At 35.7% G+C, this 24,278-nt stretch overlaps 1 protein-coding gene and 1 pseudogene across 8 annotated transcripts in view; both read left to right on the forward strand.

The window, feature by feature from the left end:
* The window catches only part of VPS13B (vacuolar protein sorting 13 homolog B), a 719,992-nt gene that overhangs the window by 492,847 nt on the left and 202,867 nt on the right, over positions 1 to 24,278 (forward strand). For all 8 annotated transcript variants that reach the window (XM_033126656.1, XM_033126657.1, XM_033126651.1 and 5 more), the window contains exon 34: positions 15,153 to 15,840. In XM_033126656.1, the coding sequence (XP_032982547.1) occupies positions 15,153 to 15,840 (688 nt within the window). The remainder of the gene's footprint in view (positions 1 to 15,152; positions 15,841 to 24,278) is intronic.
* LOC117034168 (tigger transposable element-derived protein 1-like) lies at positions 1,354 to 5,460 on the forward strand (annotated as a pseudogene).

Consider the following 24,278-nt stretch of genomic DNA (forward strand, 5'->3'; position numbering starts at 1 on the left):
TGTGAGTGTAGCCGCAGTGTCTCCCTCAGTCACAATATCCACTGGTTTTCACAACCAGAAAGTATGGGGACCTATTTCCCCAGGGCTGGAACCCTGGACTAGGGTGGGGCTGGGACCTATCGCTCCTCTGGGGACAGAGGGCCACCTCCACAGCCAAGACATCCCTCCTGGTCTTTAATGGTCACACGTGGGTGTGGGACCAGCCCGATCCATGTCTCTGACCTTCCTACCAGTCTGGAGGTGGCTTTTTCTGCTCATCCTTAGTTGAAAGGCTTCAGTTCAGCTTGATTTTAGGCGATTCTCAATAATGGTTGTTTTGTAGATTAGTTGTCATTTTGGTGTGGTTGTGAGAGATGGTACAGCATTTACCTACTGCGTACCTACTGCGCCATCCTGGTTGTCTCTCTCTGCACCTCAGTTTTCTTCATTCTTAAAATGAGGATAATAGTACCTACTTTTATAGGGTTGTTCTGAGGATTAAATGAGTTGATATAGAAAACATATACTCAGTGTACATAGAAAAGTTCCTGACATGTTTTAAACATCAAATAAGCAGTGTTGTCTGGGCACTGGTATCATTGCTGTAGAGACTGTCCGGGAATCCGCTGTTAGGCTGTCATTGTTGCCGTCTTCATCGCCAGCATCACTATCATCTATATATACTTAATTCACTTCAGTTACATTCTTTGTGCACAGAATTTACAGAAATGGATGTGTTATATTTATAGACTTAAGATTCCTTCAATCTAAGAGATAGAGTGTAAGGATTTAAAGAAAATAGCAATAGAATGTGGCATATGCCAGATAAGGGATAAAGACAGTATGTCCTACAAGATTATAGGGGAGAGAGAGCAGTTTTTGTGGACCTACAAAGGGAAGTTTTCATACAGGAAGTGGACCCGTAAGAAGGAGGGCATCCCAGGCTGGGAGAACAGCATGAGTGACGATGTGGAGGTAGGAAGGTGATTGTGAAGTTCCAGAATGAAGAACTTAAAGAGAAGAGTAGTGACGGTGGGTTAGAGAGGAGGTCCCAGAATATTGGTTACATTAGTTAGTAGGCAGTGGTGTGCCATGACCAGATTCTGAACTAGAGTGATCAGATAAGGTTTCTCTCCTTCCTCTCCTGGAGCCGTTACTTCACATCTTGCTTTAGCTCACATCCCCATCATCGTCATCTGGCCAGTTGCTTCCTAACCTGATGGTGCTACCTGCAATCTCTCTGCTCTCCAGTCCTCTGCACCTACTGCACATTGTGATCACATTAATTTTTCTCAAGTACCATTTTGTCACTTATTTGCTGAGAATGTTCTGATAGTTTTCCATTGTCTATAGCAGTGTATCTCAAACATTAATATGCATCAACATTACCGGAAGTTTGTTATAAGTGCAGGTCAACAGGTCTCACCTTCAGGTAAGACACTCCTGGCATGAGGCCTGATAATCTCTGTTTTGACTACTGGCCTACGTGATTCTGATTCAGGTGGTCAAGAGGCTCTGCTTTGAGGAAGACTGACATACAACTAAGAATTCAAGGTTCTTAACCTGCCACCTAGAATTTTGTGTTATCCTGCCTTTCCAGCCTCATCTTCTTCTATTCCCATTAGTATATCTTTTGTTTGAGCCAAATGGGACCTTTCCTTTTCCATACACTTACCCATGCTCTTTTTTTGTCTTTTGTCACTTTTTTATTTATGTGTTCCTCTCAGCCTCAGTGTCCTTAATGGCATTTCAACAAATCCAAATCCCAGCTTCTTTCAGTCTTGGTTCAGATGTGTCCTAAAAGCTTCTTGAGTGAATAAGTATCTCTAACTTACAAGGCAGGCTCCAAGTTTAACTGATCCTTATATCTGCTCCCCCACCCACGGACCTAAATGAGTACCTTGTAAATTATTCTGTTCATTTGTTCCTTCCTTAATTCATTCTTTAAATTGTTACTGAGTACCTACCATGTACCAAGCACTGTTCTGGGTGTTGGCGATAAAAGTAGAAAAATAAAACACACTCAAAAAGTCTCTGTTTTCATGGACTTTACATTCTAGTGGGACAAATGTTTATAAGTAAATATGAAAGTGTTTTGAGAAGTGTACTCTGGCAGTGCTATTTGGGATAGATTAGGAAAGGGAAAGACCAGTGAAAGAAACTTAATTAAGGAACTCTTGTAACTAACCAATGTAAAGTGGGAGGGGCTAGCAAAAATAGAAAATACAAAGGAAAGAGCAAGAGTAATTAATAAAATGAAGGAATGACCAGCAGTATTTGGTGGGGCCAAGAAGGTATATTTAATATTTGAGCCTTTTGAGAAGGAACAAATACATAAAAAGTTAATGTATAGAGGTGGTATTTTGGGGGAAAAGTAGTTTTAAATGTTACGGTGATCTTTTAGATGTGTGATATTGATAATGGGACACCCAAGTAGAAATGCTCAGTAGCAGTTAGAAATACAGACATAGTGTAAGAGCCCAGCCCTTTCTCCTTTTCTCCTTCTCCAACTCAGCTCATGAATATTATGTCAATTTCAGCTGTTTCCAGGCCAAAATCCTCCCAAGAACTATACTATGTCTCCTTCATTTGATTTTCTGGGCACGTGGCATGACTACAGTCTTGACTACAGTCTTGGCTCCATTTCTGTGTTCTACAAGTGTTTGTCTAGAATGAGGTCTAGGCCCAACCCCAGAAAGCCATCTCTAATTATAGCCCTTGAATGACTCTTAACTGATTGGAGGTTTGGCTTATTGGAGGAACTAGGAAGACATCATAATTGCGCTAGAGAATCCTTTAAAATTTGGTATGGTGGGGACTGTCATCATCTCCCTATGTGAAAATCACTGGTGTCATTTATGATTCTTGGAAAAACAGGCAGTTTGGAAAGGCAGAATGTTAAAGTATTAGTATAACACATGGACAGGTGGGGAAACTGCTTGCGTAGCCTGGAAAATCATCTCTCTCCATTTTTGTAGTTGCTCAGGCCAAATAACTCAGATTATTTTTGACTTTTTCTTGCTCTTATAATACCCAGCATCCATCATCAAATATGGGATGTGTGTATGTGTGTGTGTGTGTGTGTGAGAGAGAGAGAGAGAGAGAAAATTCTGTTGGTTGACTTCCCCACTATAATGTAAACTTCATAAAGGCAGGACATTTTCCTGCTATATCCTTAACCAATGCCTAGAACATAGTACAGGCATACCTTGTGTTATTGCACTTTGCAGATACGTTTTTTGTTTGTTTGGTTTTTTTTAAACAAATTGAAGGTTTGTGACCCTACCTCAAGAAAATCAATCAGCACCATTTTTTTTCTCAGCAGCATTTGTTCACTTCATGTCTCTGTGTCACATTTTGGTAATTCTTGCAATATTTCAAACTTTTTAATTATTATTGTATTTGTTACAGTGACCTGTGTTCAGTGATCTTTGATGTCACTATTATAATTATTTCAGAAAACTTAATCGCTAAATGTCTATGTCCTGACTGTTCCACCAGCTGGCTGTTCCCTGTCTCTCTTCCTCTTCTTTGGCCTCTCTATTCCCTGACACAGGACAATATTTAAGTTACAGCAATTAACCCTACAGTGGTTTCTAAATATTCAAGTGGAAAGAAGAGTCACATGTCTCTCACTTTAAATCAAAAGCTAGAAATAATTAAGCCTAGTGAGGAAGGCATAGTAAAAGCCAAGATAGGCCAAAAGCTAGCTAGGTCTCTTGTGCCAAACTCCCAAGTTGTGAATTCAAGGTGAAAGTTCTTGAAGGAATTTAAAAGTGCTACTCCAGTAAACACGTGAATGATGAGAAAGCGAAACAACCTTATTGCTAATATGGAGAGAGTTTTAGGGGTCTGGATACCTCAAACCAGCCATAGCATTGCCTAAGCCAAAGCTGAATCCAGAGCAAGGCTCTAACCCTCTTAAATTCTGTGAAGGCTGAGAGAGATTAGAAAGCTGCAGAAGGAGAGTTTGAAGCTAGCAGAGGTTGGTTCATGAGGTTTAAGGAAAGAAGCTGCCCCCAAAACATAAAAGTGCAAGGTGAAACAGCAAGTGCTGATGTAGAAGCTGCAGCAAGTTATCCAGAAAACCTAGCTAAGATCGTTAATGAAGGTGGTTCCACTAAACAATAGATTTTCCGTGTAGATGAAACAGCTTTCTATTGGAAGAAAATGCCATCTAGGACTTTCATAGCTAGAGAGGAGAAGTCAGTGCCTGGCTTCAAAGAACAGGTAGACTCTCTTGTTAGGGGCTAATGCAGCTGATGACTTTAAGTTGAAGCCAATACTCATTTACCATTCTGAAAATTCAGGGCCCTAGCGAATTATGCTAAATCTATTCTGCCTGTGCTCTATAACTGGAACAACAAAGCCTGGATGACAGCACATCTGTGTACAATGTTGTTTACTGAATATTTTCAGCCCACTTTTGAAACCTGCTCAGAAAATAAGATTCCTTTCAAAATATGTTACTCATTGACAATGCACCTGGTCACCCAAGAGCTGTGATAGAGATGTACAATGAGATTCATGTTATTTTCATGCCTGCTCACACAGTATCAATTCTGCAGCCCATGGATCAAAGAGTAATTTTGACTTCAAAATCTTATTATTGAAGAAATATATTTTGAAGGTTATGGCTGCCATAGATATTGATTCCTCAGATGGATCTGGGCAAAGTAAATTGAAAACCTTCTGGAAAGGATTCACATTCTAGATGCCATTAAGAACATGTGTGATTCATGGGAAGAGGTCAAAATATCAGCATTAACAGGAGTTTGGAAGAAGTTGATTCCACCCATAACTTATGACTTTGAGAGGTTCAAGACTTCATAGTTAGAGGAAGTAACTGCATATGTGGTGGATATAGCAAGAGAACTAGAATTAGAAGTGGAGCCTGAAGATGTGACTGAATTGCTGCAATCTCATGATCAAAGTTTCAAGGATAAGGAGTTGCTTCTGATGCATGAGCAAAGAAAGTGGTTTCTTGTGATGGAATCTACTCCTGGTGAAGATGCTGCAAAGATTGTTGAAAGGACAACAAAGGATTTTGAATATTACATAAGCTTAGTTGATAAAGCAGCAGCAGGGTTTGAGAGGATTGACCTCAATTTTGAAAGAAGTTCTGTGGGTAAAATGCCAACAGTATCACATGCTATAGAGAAACTGTTGTTGAACGGAAGAGACAATCAATGTGACAAACTTCATTGTTGTCTTATTTTAAGAAATAGAAACTAATGTTTTTCTCTAGCATCTTGACTATTTTGCATTTCAAGTCCATTGCATCATTAAGGTATCGATAACATGACACACAGAGAATTACTTAGCTTTAGTTCAGTTTGGATTTCATCTGCCATCATGAAGTTAAAGGGAGACCAATGAAAATTATCAACCCAAACTTCAGCAACCACCACCCTAATCAGTCATCAGTCATCACCACTGAGGCAAGACCTTCCATAAGCAAAAAGATTATGACTTGCTGAAGGCTCAGTTGATGGTTAGCAATTTTTTTTAGCAATGAAGTATTTTAAATTAAAATATATACATTGTTCTACACTTAATGCTATTGCACATTTAATAGACAACAGTATAGTGTACACAAAACTTTGATATACACTGGAAAACCAAAAAGTTCGTGTGACTCACTTCATTGTGATGTTTGCTTTATTGTGGTGGTCTGGAACCAAACCATAACATCTCCAAAGTATGCCTGTACGTGCTCAGTCACAATTTGTTGCATGAATGATGTGAAATAAAACTTTACTCCACATTTTGCTCATTTGTTTTGACATTGGCTCTTTCCTCAAGAAGCTCAAGAAATATTTTATCCCAATAAAATTATTATAGCTAAAGCCCACACATTAACCATATTTGACTGAATAATGTTACCTTAAAAATAATATCATTAAAAAATAGAAACTTTATTCTTCACCTAGTTTAGAGAGAGGTAAGCTTTAAAGGCTAAGAACTCCTCTTTAATAATCCTAATTTGGTTATACTGTTGTGAATGTTATCTTCTAAAATTTAGCATTAATAAGAGACATTCTCATAAGATCATCTAGTAAGCATATACCAGCTATGATTAAAATTTGTTTTCTAATTCATAGCTTTTTAAGAAAATCTTCTCAGGAATTTTCAGATTTGGTCACTCATGTTTGTAGAGATGATGCTTGATATATGGGAAGAGATAATCTTCATTTTCTTTCTAACTTTTAAACTTATTCAAGCGATCCCACATGACCAAGAATATCCTTAAGGTGAAGGTTGGATTACCTTCATTAATATACATAATGTTGCTTTCTTAGAACAGCAAGAATTACTTAGGACATATTAGCATATGAAAATTTACTGATGTTGTAGGGCTAGCTGACCAGAGCTATTAGGAATATTTATGTAATTTAGAAAATACTGCACATCTACAAAGACTGAAGTGAGAAGTTGGTATGATCAAAGCAGTCTATGTGGAAGGTCATTTAGGCCCAGTTAGGATTTTGTGGAGTAGAAGAGAACAGAGTTCTTGTAATGTAAAAGAAGAATTGGCTACAGGGCATAAGCAAATGTTTCTAACATCTTGACCATATTGCATTTTAAATCCATTGCATCATTAAGATATGGATAACGTGACACACAGAGAATCAATATATAGCTTTAGTTCGGTTTGGATTTGATCTGCCACCATGAAGCTAAAGGGTGGCCAATAAAAGCTTGTAAATGACTGGCTGTATTCTGTAATGTCTTGATGAACTTCAATAAAATAACATACACTGGTAGAGAACACTGAGATTCAGGTTTTTACTTTAACTGAAGAGAATCTGCAGTTAACTGAAACAGATTTGTTTAGATTTAGTAAATAGAATATAAAATAATGAAAATTAGCTCAATATTTTTGTAAAATAACTAGATTCTGTTTGGCAGTGAAAACCAGCCACTGGATAAAACTAATTATTTTAATTATTTTTCAACTGTACTGAATATTAGGGGAAAATTAGTTTTAAAAGCATGCTCTTGTTTCATTTCCATAAACCCTACATGGTTTCTTTGAAGAGGAACAGAATGATCAAATAAGGATTTCTATGTATTTTTATTGACAGAAATTTCTCTAAGTTCAACTATAGTTTTCTTATCAGAAAATCAGGTTCATAGCTGCAAGGCAAAGGTCCACTGGAATAGTTAATAAGCACATTCTACTTCTGCATTGCTGCAGAAACTAAATGCAAACTTTTCTGGGACTCTTACAGAGAATGCATAGGCTCGGTAAACTTTCATCTCTTCAGGGTCAAAGCTGATTCAATCTTAGGGCAAGTTTATGAGAGTGGCTGATGTGATACAGTTGTTTCTAGTAAAATCAGACTAGCCCTAAGGAGCCAATCTAAGTCAGTCTCTGAGTAAAATTCTATGAGAAACAGACTCCAACTCAGACACAATTGTAAACCCTGATATAATGAGGACTTGCAGCTGATTTAATCCTATTGAAAATCTTTAAGCAGCCATGGGACAAAATGGTTTCCACATTGACATCAGTGGAATGAACCTTGGATTTCATCAGTATGAAGAGTAGTTACCTTGTACACACAGTAGCCCCTTTTTAAGAATTAGCATCATGGCCATTTCAAAGCAGGTTGTTGTTTCTCATGTAGAGGCATCTGTTTTGATTAAGATCCAAGTTCCCAGAATATGTGAAGTTTTATTTTAAAAAAACTGAATTCATTACAAAAAGCAAACAAGTCGAAGTTAAACTCAGAAGTTAGTATAAATCAATTAGATCTAGTCTCCTTGAACAAAAATGACCAATCTATTCTAATTTCATGTCAAAGACATAGAAAAGAGAGGGAGAAAGAGAGAATGAAAACTGTTTCTATGTTAAGACCTTGTATACAAAATTTCGCCTGAAACTAATTTTGTTTCATGAATTTAGAAGCTCCTGAAAATAAACTTATGCTGTGAAATCGTGTATGTATAAAAGGACAAACAGACACAAAAATTTAAAGGTCAACACTGCAGATAAAATCTCAATAAGTAGGATTTGAACGTGTGTGGATAGGTTGACTTGTATACATTTTTTGTTGTTTGGTTTATAACATTGAAGTAGACACTGTTAATGACCTAGGTATTATAATCAGTTTAGCACTAGAACTGGTCCTTTTTTGTAATTTACAACTTAAATTAGAACAATAGACCAAACATGGGCTGCAGTAAAACACAACTTTGCCTCAACTGCCCATGCGTCTTTTATTGCAGTTAGCACTGGACTTGAAATGTGAATATTTGAATTGATATTTAGCAGGCAGTAGTGGTCTTATACAGTTACTTCAAAGAGCCGGAAAAGTTACTTCATGAAAGGGAAAACTTGAAACTATAGTACACTTTACCATTCTATCTGTTAAGCAGTGGTGGGTATCATTAGTTCTGCTCTTTTGCCTAATTACTGCAGTATTGTGAAAACTTTTTGCCTTCCAACTGGGAACAATTATATTAAGTGGGATCTTGTATAACATTTGGCTTAGAGAAATAAAATATAAAAAGCTCTTGTTTTCTAGCACTCTGTATCTGTAGTACTCAAGTGCATACAGTGCTTATTCACGTTTGTTTTTTAAATAAAAAATAATGTGGATTGGTGACACTGAAGGAGACGTTTCATATCGAAGTCAATTGATTCCTTATAATTTTTCATATAATTTAATGTGCTTAAATAAATTTTACCTAGTACATCACTGAGTTGCAATGGTATAAAATGATAAAAGTTTTTGAAGTATAATGCTGACACCACTGAAAATTTGAGACTGAAAAATATACTTTAGTTGTTTACTTAATTCAAGTTGAAATTAAGTATTTCTGATTGTTAAAACAATTTGCTATTTACCTAAAGCTTCCAGTGTAGATTATCTCTGTGTTAAAAGCATACCACTCAAATATATGGTGATGCAATGAGAACTGACTCTGGGTGGTGAATACACAATGCGATTTATAGATGATGTAATGCAGAATTGTACACCTGAAATCTATGTAATTTTACTAACAATAGTCACCCCAATGAATAAAAAAAAAAAAGCATGCCACAACCTCTCTCAGTAGCTAGCACCACCCCACCCCATCCCAAAAACCAAACTTCTAAAAAGATACATCTAGAAGAGGATGTTTGCAAATGTTTAAACATTAAGGCACATGATTTTTTTTCAAGTTTACAAAAATTTTCCTTTGTAATTTCAGTATGTGAAACCATTAAACTACTGTAACCAATTTTTTTTATTGTATTTGATTTGGTAAGGTAGACAAGATGTTTACTTCTTTGAAAACACTACTACATTTTAGCAAGGACAATAAAATTAGAATAAATGTCGCAGTGACATACAGATGTGATTGTCACTTTGATCCTGTGGTTTCACACTTGACTTTTTCATAATTTATAATATGTTTAAAATGATTCATGACTAGTAAAAGATATTTTGACCAAGGTTAAATTATAACTGTCGCATGTTAGAAATATTACTTCATTGTGTCTCTTATATAACCATAATTATGATAAGGTAGAAAAATATGTGGATATGCTTATGTTTGGTGTATAGTTAAGATTTCCTTAAAAAGACAAGAAATTTTTTTAATGAGAATTAATATATTGGGATAGATGCTGAATTACCCTTTTTTGTCAGCCATCAAAACAAAATTTATATTTGTTTTAGTCCTTGTTAATTCTCAAGAGGTTGATTTCCACGTATTTTTCTTTAAATTTGAAATATCCATTTATTTGCAGCATTTTTATTAGTGAGTTTGACTTTTGATGTCTTCATAAAAAGGTTGATACAGCCAAATAAAAAGTTTCAATCAATCAAGTTTATTTTTCTCCACTCCATAATGCTACTGAAGAAAATCAAATTAATGTCATTTGAAATTATTTTAATGCATTCCTTGGTACTGTCACATGTTCAAGTGTAGTTTTAGCTGCTATTCCTGTGATACCGTGGCTCTTCACAGACTCTGGGGTGAGCTAATAAACTTACCTATCTCAATACATTAAAAGGAAGAACTAGCTGTAGTTCCCTAGCTACTACCTTTCAGCACCTTTTCCAAGGTAGCTAGTATCTGTACCATATATAACTGTGAAAGGATGGGAAAATGCGCTGAAATGATCTAAGAAGTAAACTATCAACTTGACATGTTTTCCTAGCTATTGAAAACCTTCTCATATTGAAACCCATTGATAGTGAAACTGTAGAATTCCTATGATTTAAGTACCATCTGGTTGTGCTCAGGGCTTTAAAGCTGTTATCTCTGCATAAAATTTCAGAGTCCTATACTTTTTTTCTTCACCAAACTATCCATTTTTAAGCCACAAATATTTTTCCAGCTCTTTCAGATTTTATCTAAAAGTATATTTTAACAGTATTTAAATAGTTCTTAAACAATAACAATTTATCTTGATAGATGGCATGCTGTGTTTTTTCATTTTATTTTAATTAGCCATTGTGGAACCAAATTCCCTTTTGTTTTAGTCTTTTGAATATTGTTTAATTATAGTTATCATGCCAAATATCTTAAAGGTTATTTTACCAATACAGTTCCATTTAATATAACCCATATGGAATCAATAGCCCAGTTTCCTAAAGTGAATGCTTGGAAAATCTTACATTCATATGTTAAGAGTACACATCCTTTCCTCATTAGTTGGAAAGTACAGGGATTTTGGCACAGGTTCTGTGTGGAAGCATTGTGCAGCTTTTATATGGATTTTGTTTTTAGCCTTTGATGACACTGTTTAGAATAGGAAGTATCTAATAAGTAAAGCATTTTGTCTCAAGTGCTGCCAGTGTGTTTAATATATGCCTGGAGGTCTGAAACATTATCTTCTTCACTACAGTAATATGCATTTAATTCTCTGAAAGCAGAAGGTCGAACTTTTAAAAGGGACGCAAAGTACATTTTCAAACAGAATAATTCAAAACATATGGAAGAAGGGACCAGAGTAATGTACAGTTGGTTTTTATGGTTTAATCACGATCATGTTAATGCACACCAGTAGCTAATTAAAGAAAACTTTTATTGTTCATTTTAAATGAGTTAGGTAAAGAGTGGGAGAGCTGATGTAACAGCACTGCCCAGAGATACGTGTTTCTGTTGCATTCACTAACACCATGCAGATATTACTATTTTTGACAACTTAAATTATTATTCCCCTTGGACAGTAATAAAGCAAAAGTTATTTTCAGAGTTATTACTTTGTGAACTTTTCTTTTTCCACAAAGGAATAGTAAATTGATGCCCAAATTTAGGGCTTAGCCCACAAAATTAATTATAAAACTTCTCAGTAGCAGGCCAGATATTCTTCAATATAATAGATAAATCTGCAGTAGACTGGTGACAAACCAATGGATTTTTAAATGTCTCAAAAATCACCAGCTTATTTATTTGATTCCTACAAATAGTGTGGAAGCTTAGAAAAATCGAGGAAATCTTGGCTTTTAACCCAGTTTTAAGAATTTAGTTTTCTAGTACTGGAAAATTTGTACTGTTTTTTTTCTTTCCCTGTAAGAGTCTGAGTCTTTCATCTCTGGGTCATTGGTTCAAATTCCATTCTGCTCAGTAGTGACTAGAATTAGTTACCATCTGACTTCTGTTCAGTAACCCGCATGACCCAGGCTGATAGCTGCCATCCTGCCCTGCTGGTTATTTATATCTCAAGATCGGGCCACTTAACATTTGCTAGTAGAGTCTAATGTGGCAATCACAACACTTAATGGGGCTGGACACTAAATTTCTTTATCTTTACCTACAGGTGGTTTGTTTTGTCATGTTACCACTGATGGGGAGCTCTGAATTCCTTGTAAAGAGGAGAGACTAGATTTTAAACAAAATCTGTAGATAACAATAAGAAAATATAATACTCTGTGCATAAAAATGTCCTGTATAGTCTCATGTAGTTAATTATGGTTGCCTTTTCTGATTGAGATAATAGAAATAGTTGAGTTCTTGTTTTGAATTTGCCATAGAACTCAACCTAAAGAAATTTTTCATTTATTCTGTATATAGATATTTGGTTTGTAATGCCTCAAAACATGGGCAGTAAATCCCAGACTACTTGTGTACTTGATTTTATTATTTGTTTATGTATTATTTGAGAAGTCCTAATGGGTAATGGACTTGGAAGTATATTTTACATTTTTATAATAGGGATAACTGAAAGCTTTAAAATGAATCTGTCGTTTTGATAATTGCCTTAATTATTTTTACTTTACTGAATTTTTAAATTAATATGTTTATTCGTGTATTCAGGCAGCACGTAGTTATTAAGCTCTACTTACTATGTGACAAGCAGTATTATGGGTGCTAGGAATACGAATGGTGTTCCCTTTGATCCATAGCCTACTAGCTGTCTGACCTTGGACCTGTTGATTAATCTCCCAAGCCTCAGTTTCCTTAGCTGTAAAATAGGGGTAACAGTACCCTCTTCAAAGGGTTGTAACACTTAGTAAAGAAAATGTATATAATGTGCTAACAATGTTTGGCAAATAATAGATATACTTAGGGGTATTTTATTTTTTATCTTCAATTGCTCACAATCTCAGAGACAAAACGCAGTGTGAAAAGTGCTATAATAATATTGGTTTCCAGAAGCAGGAAGGACTAGCATCCTCTGAAGGCTGAAAGAAGTCTACCCAAGGAAGGTGGCTCCTTTTTAACTTTACCCATCATTGATGGTGCCTACTGTGTGCGTTCAGTCCATTAACCCACTTAATGCTGCAGCAACTCTGTGGGTTGGGTATTAAAGTTCTCAGTGTCAGGATGAAGACCCAGCAGAGGCTCAGATGCTTCAAGTGTGATCGGTCCACAAGGTGGAGGACACAGATCAGCTGGGTACAGTGTATGGGGAAGTCTCTGTCCACGTATATTTATTTACATGTTAACAATCACGTATTTCTAATCCGAAGGGCAGTTGATTTCATTCAGTATTGTATTAGAAAGGAACATGTCATCAAACATGTATGGATCCCGTCTGCAGTTTGCCAGGCAATGCAGTGCTCCTTAACAATACCCAGAAGCAAATACGATGACCAAGTCCCTTTGGCAGCGCTTCACCTGGTAAAGGGAGGGAAACATACAGCGGCCCATTACTGAGTCTTTTCTACATGCTGGACACTGTGTTGCCCTCTTTAGGTATATTAGCTCATTGAATCCTCATACTAACCCTTTGAAATAAGATTTATTATCCCCGTTTTACAGATGAGGTTATGTAGCCTTAAAGAGGTTTGTAATTTATCCAAACTCATACAATTAGGAAGTGTTGAACTTGACCCCACATTGTGTGACTCTAAAGCCTATAGATTGTTTTAACACAATCTGAAACCGCCACCACAAAACTTGTTAGGAGAAAATAATACATCCTAAAATAGAAGTATGAGTAAAATACTAGGATCATCAAAAAGGAAAATACAGAACAATTTTCAGACAAGTGTCATGTGTTCTGAGTCTTGATGGATAGCGAAATGTTTGCCAGCTACAGCAAGCTCAGAAGGGGGCCTGGAAACAGCACGGCATAGACAGAATAGTTTAAAGTAATATGGAGACGTTGTTTTTTATTTCAAATAGTTTATGCTGGATTTTTCTAACAGCAATGTGTATATCCCTCAACAACTTTAAAATCAGTTGAAATATTAAGAAATATTAAGCAAGAAATATTATTTGAAAAAAATTAATGACTATTAATTACATGGGCTTAAATTATTTAACAGTCCTTTAACATTTTCACAAGCTACTTATAATAATCTGTAGCATGTGGGAAAAAATAATAATATATTTACCAGGCAAATTAAGGAAGAACATAAAAATATGATAAGTAATACCGAGTACTTGGGGAATATTTTTCCATTGCAGGTGATGATATTAATTAGTGCAGGCTTTTGTGAAAGGTGTTGACAATATTCCATAACCTTAAACTTTTTCATACCATTTACCTAGTAATTCCACTTCTAGGAGCCTGTCCTAAGGAAATATTAGATGTTTGGCATAGATGTTTGTTATCACAATTTGAAAACTTGAATGCCCAATTACATGGAAATGCTGGACAACTTGTTCCTAACACAAAATGAAATACTATGCAGCTTTTCAAACTTAACAATTATGAAGAGTATATAAGCATGTAGAAACATTGGGTTAAAAATTTGTCTCTACAGTATAATTATAACCATAAAGGGGTGTGATGGGAGGAAAGTTTGCACAGGTAGGGAAAAAGGAATGAAAGGAAATGCACTAAAATATTACCTTTGGTTATGTTTGCTGATCAGATGGAGATTGGGAGGATTTGGGGTTTTTTTTCAGATTTTCATTGGTTTCTTTAATGAACCTGTATTACTTCAATGAAAAAGCAAGTAAGACATGTAGGTCTCGAATAGCGTATCTCAAACGCATGGTTGGTAGACCTAAGAAAGTGGAACCAAAGAATCAAACTGAAGGCCTTGGAGTTGTACTGCCAAGGTGATCCTACCTGCTGCTGGCACTAAGTTGTTTTTGTTCTCTACATAGGGTGTTATTAATGGATAATTTTGAGCATGAGTAGCCTGTAGTGCACAAAGGAAAACTCCACCTTCAAGGGCTTTAATTACTTACATTTTGCTTGGTCACTTACATTTACCCTGTTTCAAGTCCTGTTGTATAGGAAAATAAACATCATTTTGAAAGGCATACATTTATCTTATTTAGTTTTCTTTGTCCTTTATAATTTAGGACTACTGACTTTTCCCTCTCTTTCTTACTATCCAAAAACCTATAAATCAGTTTTATAATGACATGGGTAAACAATATAAACTGCTCCTACCTAAAATATAGTTTCAACCAATAGTAATCACAATTTGGAAACAGTTTATTGTACTACTTGGAAAATCACTGTAAAGAATACTAATTTTTTAAAGAGGCGTTTTTACTGTGTACTATTTTTTATTTGTCCAAAAAAAGAAAATCAGACACTCAAAAGTATATTTTAATGTTAGAAATGCGTATTGATACTTTTTCTCAAGTATTTCCTTGGCATTTTAATATGAATAATTTTTGAATGGACTCCTACTTTATTTTTATGATTACTCTGTTACAAATTGTAATAGATGCATTTTTAACATGTTTATATAACCTCTTTTATATAGAAACACTTGGAATGTAGCTGGTTTTAAATATTTTATTGTTTTTCCTTACAGATCTCTAAACAAGAACAGAAAAAAATGGATACATTTGATGGAAGCATGGCTGAAACCTCATCTCGGTGCAGTGGTGCTCAGGATAGTGGAATTGGCAGTGACAGTGTTAAAATCAGGATAGTACAAATAGAGCAGCACAGCGGTACCAGTCAGCATCGCATTGCCCGTCCCTCACGCCAGTCATCCATTGTAAAAAATCTCAACTTCATTCCCTTTGACATATTTATTACTGCAAGTAGAATCTCACTAATGACCTACTCCTGTGCTACCTTACCCAAATCTAAATCACAAGAACTGAAGAATAATGAAAAAACAGGCAAGTGTTCATTAAATCTCCCAGAAGTTGATTCAGATGTTGCTAAGCCCAGCGAGGCATGTATTTCCACAGTAACAGCAGAAGATCTCAGAAGCAGCAGTATATCTTTTCCTTCAGGGAAAAAAGTAGGGGCCATCTCTCTTGAAAGTCTTCATGCATCCACAAGGTCTTCTGCTAGACAAGCACTTGGCATAACTATTGTTCGACAGCCAGGACGAAGAGGAACTGGTGATTTGCAGCTAGAACCTTTTTTGTACTTGATTGTCTCCCAGCCTTCTTTGCTTCTGAGTTGCCACCACAGAAAGCAGCGAGTGGAAATGACCATTTTTGATGCTGTGCTTAAAGGGGTAGCCTCTGATTACAAATGTACAGGTAAGAGCCTTCAACTTCACCGGAGTGCTACTAACTACTGTTACATAGTAAGTTTTATTCCCAGTTTCAAGATTGATCGAACAGAAAACAGCTGGCAAACTAGACAGGACTTCTTTTCTCTGCAGAGAAATATGTAAATATGGAAGGTTCACGTCCCACAGCTGAATCATGTTTAAGTAAATGTTTGAAATGTATCAAGATTTAGCCTTCATGTCCTTACCGTGCCTCTGAATATTTTTTTTTTTTAGGAGCTAAATTAAACAGGCTCTTTCTGGGATACGGAAATGCTTAACAATTTCCAGTGATTGGGAAGCAAAGCTTTTTTTCATATTAATGGCCTATAGGTATGCTTTCTAGGTTAATGCAAATGTTCGGGTAAAAAAAAGAACCTTAGAAAATTCAGTTTATTGTTTTGGTATTCTTTTGATCTAATCATACTATAATAGGATAATAGTAAATTTGTTTGAGAAGGTTTATTATCAAATTAAGATGATGTAAAGATTTTTATATATCTACAACAAACACGTTTATTAGTGGTGTTGGCCAGCTGGCTCTTGGTGCCCCATCTATACCTGCCTTATAACCAGAGAGCATCCTGTGTTATAATAATTATATTGAACTTCTGAAGCTTATTGCCTGTTGAGACTAGGAAAGGATCAGGGATTCAGATTTAAGACATACTGGCTGTTAAGTAACAAGGGCTTATGGAAACAGGTCAAACAAGGTAGAGACCTTTTCCCTGAGATAATGTAGAATTAGATATTTGGCCTGAAAGACTGGAGAGGGTGGCTGAGTCATATAAAACTTGGTATTGGAAGAGAGCCGTAGCAGGCTCAGGTCTAGCTCAGGCATTTTATTGCTATCAGGTGGTCCCATCTAGCAAATGGAAGCCAGCAGTGAGGGATTTGGAGAATTTGTCCAATCTGGAAATTGGCTGGTGCGTTCTTGGCATGAAGGGGAACCATTTTACACAGGTTCCTGGAGAGTGGATGACAGGCATGAAGATCAGGGTTCAGCCCAAGGAAGTAAGGTCAAAGGGGCCCTCGGCTCTTGCTGAGGCATGGTGCAAGTCCTCTGCTTCAGAAAGGGGTAACAGGCCAGTTACTAAGGAGGAGTAACCGAGGGTTACCTCCTAGACTGCGTCCTGGCTCTGTCTCCATTGGTGTGCTGGAGCTGGCTCATACTGGCTTGCAAGAGCCAATTGTTAAATTTTTAAGAACTTTAAAAGACAGTTGTTAAACCACTGGTAGTTTAAATCGGCCATAATGAGAGTATTTATGCCACAGATACTGGCAAATACTTTCAATCAGCTTTCTTACTCTGAGAGCCAGTTGTTAAACATTTACCAGCAACCATTGCCTCCCTTCCTCAACCTGTTCTCACTTACTGAGTGACTACAGTTCAGGAGCACTGGAGATGGGAGTGGTGCTGAGGAGTGGAGTGATACGAAGACTCATGCCTATACACCTGATACCTGTTTGGGGGTCAGCTTAAAAATGGCCAAAACTGGAAGAATTCCAAGCCCCTTCTTAAGTTCTTTCAGCTGCAGTCACTTTATAGGTGGGTGACTTTAGTGGCCTCTATGAAGAGTAGAGATATTTATACTAAATTCAAAGTTATCAGGGCTCATATCAAAGACGTACATTTAAATCAGTTACTGGATCAAAATAATAAAATACTTTCTGTTTTAAAAAACATCCTGTATATGGACTAACATGGAACCCAATCATGAGGCTAACTTTCTAAGAAAGGTCAAGGAAAAGTTAAAGTCATCATAAGTTAAAAATGAATGAGTAACATTATGCCTTTCTGCAGAGTTCATACATCAGGTTCTCAAATAACGTCATTTCATTCAGCATCATGTTGTTATAATGTTGATGAGATATTGTAGGAACTTAACTCGTTTATATCAATTAGCCTATGGTCAAATTGGTTTTGTTACATGTTGTTTTGCTTAAAGTCTCAGAACCTATCAACGACCTTAAGTGAGGATTTACTGTACTTTCTCTCTTGATGCTAAAATTCATCCTTTCCCATAAGGTAACTCAAGTGGTAGCCAACCAATTACGGTTTTAGCATATATGTGCATCTCAGTGATTGCCTCATTTTAGTATGTCAGACACGCCTGAGGTTGTTACAGCAATAATGGGTTTTCTTTTTTGAGAGGACAGAAACATTCGATTGTAAAAAAATTTTAGCATAGTGTGGCTTGTAATTGTTTATTATTTTCTATGCAAGTCATAAACCATTATTCATGTGCTTGAGTTCCTTTGTATGGAAATCATATGAAACAAAAAGTAAACAAATGATTTTGTTTTACTCTTTAAAAAGGCTTATGTTTAAAGGATAATTTTCAAAAAAAAGTCATAATTTTTTATATAAATATGAAAGAAAATGTCAAAGATTTTATTTAACTCATTAATTAATAAGGGAACCAATAAGAATGTTACAAAGGAATTTATGCACAGGAGACCTCTAAAGACCCTAGTCATCTCAGAGATTTTGATTCTCTAATTCATTAGGGTCCTAAGAATGATTAGAGCCACTTGATCTTTGACTTTATTCATTGCTAAAGCATGCTGAGAGATTCTTGAAGGTGGAAATATTTTTAACATTAAATTTTGAAAATTTGGTTTCATATGACATATTCAGGAGACGGCAGTGAAGACACTGAAAGCAAATACTAAAAATCCTTTGAGTATTGTTGAAGTATGGAGTAATATCCCAAGATAACTACTTTAAATTAATCTACGTGGTTTTAAAAATCACACTTACCCTTCTGTCTTGTACAATCAACTTGATGTTACTTTAGAATGAACTTCTTATCCCTATTGTGCTTTCATTTCTACATTGAGACAATCTTTCGGAATAGTCATTCATTCATTCCATTTGAACCCTGGCTGTTTATCAGACATGTTCAAAATGCTAAGGAACCAGACAAAAGACTCAATTACTGCGTTCGGTTACCTCTCTTCATTTAATAATAATTGTGATTAATGATGAACGTTTAGCAGTATATGGATCTTCATGATATGGAGGGCTGTGCCAGAAAAGCAATTTAGAAAAGCTTAGTATCATTTGTATGCGATGGTTTCAGGAACACTACTTGAATACAGAGGAATGAAATAAGACTACTCTTCAAATTAATTTTGTTAATTATTTGTAGATGGAGCTTTAGCTGCATTTCAGAATAATTTTTAGTATTCTATTTATTTGTTTTTTGGCTTTATTTTTTTGCAATATATTTTGGTGGTTGCTTCTGGGGTTCCAATATACATGCCTAATTTAGCAATAACATTACTTCAAGGAAAATATAAAAGTCTTATAATCATATATATTTCTTTAGCCTTTCCCATTGATAATTGTCATATATGCTTCGTCTGAATATATGAAAACCCTACCAGATAAGATTTTGATCTTTGTTTCAATAATCTTACATATTTTAAAGAGAGGAAATGAGTATATTTTATATTTCCCATATATTTACTATGTCCAGAGCTCTTCTTTCATTCCTCAAGTTCTGAGTTTTCCTCTAGTACATTTTCCTTCAGCATTAGGAACGTACGTAGCATTTCTTTTAGAGAAGACCTGCTGGCAACCAATCTTAGTTTTCCATTATCTAAGAGTATTGTTTTCTCACTCTCTCATATTCCCAGGGGATATTTTTGCTGGATATAGAATTCTGAGTTGCCATATCTTTTAGCACTTTAGAGATACTGTTACACGTCTCCTATCCTTTGTGGTTTCTAAAGACAAATCCATGTCAATTCCTATTATTGCTTCCATATATGTAATGTGTTGTTTTTTTCTAGTTGCCTTCAAGATCTTTTTCTTTATATTTGGTTTTCTGTAGCTTGATTATGATGTGTCTGGGCTTGATTTCTTTGAATTTATCCTGTTTGAGGTTCTCTGAGCTTCTCAACTCTGTAAATATTAATATATGGTTTTTTTAAATTAAATTTAGGAACTTTTGGCTATTATTTTAAAAATATTTTTCTGTACCAATCTTTCTCCTCTCCTTTTAGGACTCCAATGTTAAAAACTGTTTTATATTATCCCATAGATCACTGAGACTCCTTTGTCTTTTTTTTTTTTCTTTTTTCCTCTCCATTCTTCTTATGGGAAAATTTCTATCAAATTTTTCAGTTCTAAAATTTTCATTTGGTTCTTTTTTGTAGTTTCTGTTTCTTTTCTGAGAACTATATTTCCATTCAAGTGTGTTTACCTTTATCTCATGAAACATAGTTATGACACCTGCTAAAGGCTTAAGTTGTGTCACTGCCACCACAACACAGTCACTCACATATACACATGACCCACCCTTGGAGTAAAACCAGGAGAGAAAAAATAAAAATAAAAAGCAGCTGGTCTCTTTTACACTCTTGAAACCACAGGGGCATTATTTCTTAGACCAGGTTTCTGTTGGACTTTTGGCTGTTCTTGCCATCACTGTGCAGCCCAATTTAGGACTCACTCTCAAGTTAACATTATAAGAGAAAAGAGGGAAAAGTAAACAAAATGGGAAACTCAACACAGTATGGGTCATATCTGCAAGTTTGACTCCCTTTCCTAATCTGCATGCATTGTTCTTACTTACTTTTCAGAGTCCTCAGGTATTTGAGGTTTTTTTGTTTGTATGTTTGTTTGTTTGTTTCAAGTTTTTAATTGTAAGCAGCACGAGACTTAGGCTTCAGTGAGGTTATTCCAATTTTGGCTGGCACCAGCAATCCTACAATTTAAAATAATAAAAATATTTTCTAGTCCATTAGCCAAGACATGGTTTCTGAGAAACTTAATACAGGATTTCCTCCAAAAGTGATACTTTAATATCTTTACATCGAGCACAGATCAGTTAAATGTATTGCAATGAATAATTACTGCTCTCAGAGAGTTGTCAGCATTAACTTGATTCCTTCCATGTCACCATTAAGCAAAGAATATGCTCAAATACTCAAAGGGCGGTAATAGTGTTTTCCCTATGTGTTCCTTAGGGATAGCCTTTCATATGTTATAAAATTGAGTTAGAAAAAGAAATACTGAGAAACTCATTTTCCCTTATGTCAATTTGCCTTCTCAGAACATGTGACTGATATAAGATAGATAGATCAGTACACACACACGTGTTATATATACCATTTATACACTTATGTATTAAAACTAAATTTATTGCAAGATGCTACTGTGGGGACAGAGCCCCAGAGAGCAGTTTCCAGGCTCTTGGCCTCATATGGAAAGGTGCTGGCTCAGGTAGTAGATAGCCGTCAGCTGTAACCATTGAGCCATTGGCCACTAATATAACTGCTGCGGCTACGGAGGGAAGTCGAGGAGAGTGGAGGAGAGTCGGTCGGTTGGCAGCAAAGCGTACAGCAGGTCGCACGTCGTGTAAACCCAGCCTCCAGTGAGACCATAGTGGTATGACTCCCCTACCTATGGCTCCGTGGGTGTTCCTTTTTGGCCTAGCCATATCCTGCGTTCTTATATGGGGAGCGGGAGCAGAGACCCCGCAGGCCGCCCTTCATGACAAATGGCGCAGCGAGCAGGGTCCCCCGCACGACACTACCTAGAATAGATGATAAATGGAATCTATAATTATACATATACGTACATCTATTTTAGAAACCTGAAGTGAAATAAAAATGATGATAATTGCTTATAATTTTGCAGGTGATAAAATATAATCCCCAATCTGCATAATTTAATGATCTTAAATTATGCCACCCATACCTATAAATGTATATATGTAGTGCTTTGTTTTACTCTCCATAATTTAAAAACAACAGATTCTTTAAAGTATAAAATATCAACTTGAATTTCTTTTATGATTATTAATATTAATAACCTATAAATGATTTTCTTTCTAGTCCAGGTAGATAATACATATGAGAGTTAAAAGGTTTCATTTTAAAATATTAAAATAATGTGGCAATGGGTTTTTTTCATGCCCTTCTCACCTGGAGCAGCCTCTAACAGAAATGAGAGCTTCTACCAGCACCTTTATATGTAGCAGCTGTATTATTGGCAATTCTCATTTAAATAAAGATGTATGTAGATGTTTTTAACATAATCGTATTAGATGTGTTTATAAATATTTAAAATTTGGTATTTGTTTTGTTTAAGGTAATGGAGTCCAGATTTGAAATTGCCTCATATCTTAACTATGCAGCCCAAGGCAGACTCAAAAAGTCATTTTTCTTCTTGTTTGTTTGGGGTTTTTTGTTTGTTTTTGAAGAAATGACTGTGCCATCTGGTCAATTGTAAAGGAGTTCAACCATTCGGAGGGAATTTAACCCCCATACTTCCTCAGTCCAGTCAGTCCAGTATCGTATTACTTATTAATGTGTTCTAGGAACTACCAAACCAATTTGAAAACAATTGCCTCTGCCCTCTTGCATCTTCTTTACGTTATTGTAATTTTTCAAGCATCAGCTGGACTAATACAGAAATTAAAGTTGATTCAAATGTATCTTACTGTAAAGGCAGGTAATAACACACTTCTATGTAGGACAGAAATATCCACAATATGGTATCTCTAGTATGAGACACTTCTTGCATTTTAAAGTTTTATAAATGTTACAGATACGACTTCAGGTCCAATTAAGAGGCAAACCTGGAATAGAGTTCAATAAGAACTCAAGAGGCAGTCAGTCTTGGGTTCTAACCCCAGCTCTGCTACTTACAGCTGTGTGACCTTGTACAAATTATTTAACCTCTCTAAATCTCAATTCTGTATCTACAATATGGGGATAATACTAATAGCTACCTCCTAGGGTTGCTGTGAGAATTAAACGATGTATATGAAGTGCTTCGCTAAGTGTGTAGCACAAGGCTCAGTGAATGTTAATATTATTATTGTTGCTTTTGTCATCATTGTTAAAATGTTTAAAAGCTCATTTTAAAATAGTGGTTGTAGTCAGCCAAGGAAAAAAAAAGCACACCATTTCAGTGCAATTATAGCTATTGTATAGTTTGAAAATTTTCAGTTACAATAATTTACTTTTTTACCCTTTCATGAATAGGTCTGTAGAAAATGTGCCAAAGACATTTGAGTAAACCAACAGTTGGAAAATCATAAACTGGCTTCTTACACCTCATAAATCATATCTTGATTTCATTTAGTTATTGTGACTTTAAGAGAAGGATTGAATTACATGTCTCTTTAGAATTAAAGGTTTTGCTAAAGTCTCTGGAAAGGCTTAGAATTAACCTGTGACTTTAATGTCATAATGATCACAACTTGAACGTTTATCTGAAAATTTAGCTGCTGGGAACATTTCTTGCTGACCAATAATGTGAAATGAAATTATTACTTTGACAGGAATCAGCAAGTAAGTAAGTCTGTTAAATGAGAGGTACTCTAGTGCATCACTCAGGGAGAATTGTGGTGAGAAAGTTGAATAAGAAGTCACCCAGCCAGAGGAAAGGGGGAGGGAAGGGGCTAATGTATGAGGAAGGGCATTGGAACGAAAATCAGAAATTTTTACTTTTAGTCTTGGCTCTAATGTTCTTAGCTCTTTGGTACAAATAATTAAATTTCCTAGTGTTTTACTTTTCTTATCTCTAAAATGGGTATAATAATATCTGTTCTTACAGTTTAATGGTATAATTTGAGCTTCAAATTAGATAATAATTATGAAATGCCTTGGAACTATGAAATGTTAAGACTTCTGTAGTTATTAGCAGTAGAAGGGAGAGCTTAATAGACCTTCTTTTTTGGACATGAGGAAAAGATTAGTTTCCCAGGCCTTTGACACCCATTTTAACTAATATTTACATAAAATGAAGGAAAAATGGGAGGAATCATGTAAAGCCACTGGATTGGCTCAGTGTTACCGAACCCAGAGTTGCTCAGAGCACAGAAGAGGCTTACAATTGGGGTTAAGCTGATCTTCCTTAGATATATATGACTTCATTTTTTTTTTATTGGACAACACCCTGTGTTTATTTGTACTGAATTTTAATCAGATGTTGTCCTGTAAAACATCTAAAACCCACATTAGAATCGAACATAAAAACAACCAAATAGGAAAGAGATCCAGAGCACCACAGAACAGCACAGAAAATAAATTAACAGTAATTCATTAAAATGATATTTTATATATATCATCTGTTGCTTAGCATCATTAAGCAGAAGGAATGCACTTTCTTCTAGCAAGATATGGAAGACTTGGTTCTAAAAGTAAGAGGCAGTGGACACTGGTGATCACACATCGCAGCAGCGACTTGAATCCTTTTATCATCTAATGGGGTCTAAGTCTAGGCTTGGGTTTCAGACAAGGAAATCTCCTCTTCCCCTTCCCATCCCATCTTACAAAGTATAGAATACAGAGCATGGAGAAAAGTGTGGAGTTAACCAAATGCCTAGATATCAACCAGGAGATGGTGGCTCTTAACTTGCGTCCAGAGCAATTTAGAATTTGGTTTCTTGGTTGATTTTGCTG

The sequence above is a fragment of the Rhinolophus ferrumequinum genome, chromosome 14 (genome assembly GCF_004115265.2).
Source record: "Rhinolophus ferrumequinum isolate MPI-CBG mRhiFer1 chromosome 14, mRhiFer1_v1.p, whole genome shotgun sequence".
NCBI classification, from domain to species: Eukaryota; Metazoa; Chordata; class Mammalia; order Chiroptera; family Rhinolophidae; genus Rhinolophus; species Rhinolophus ferrumequinum.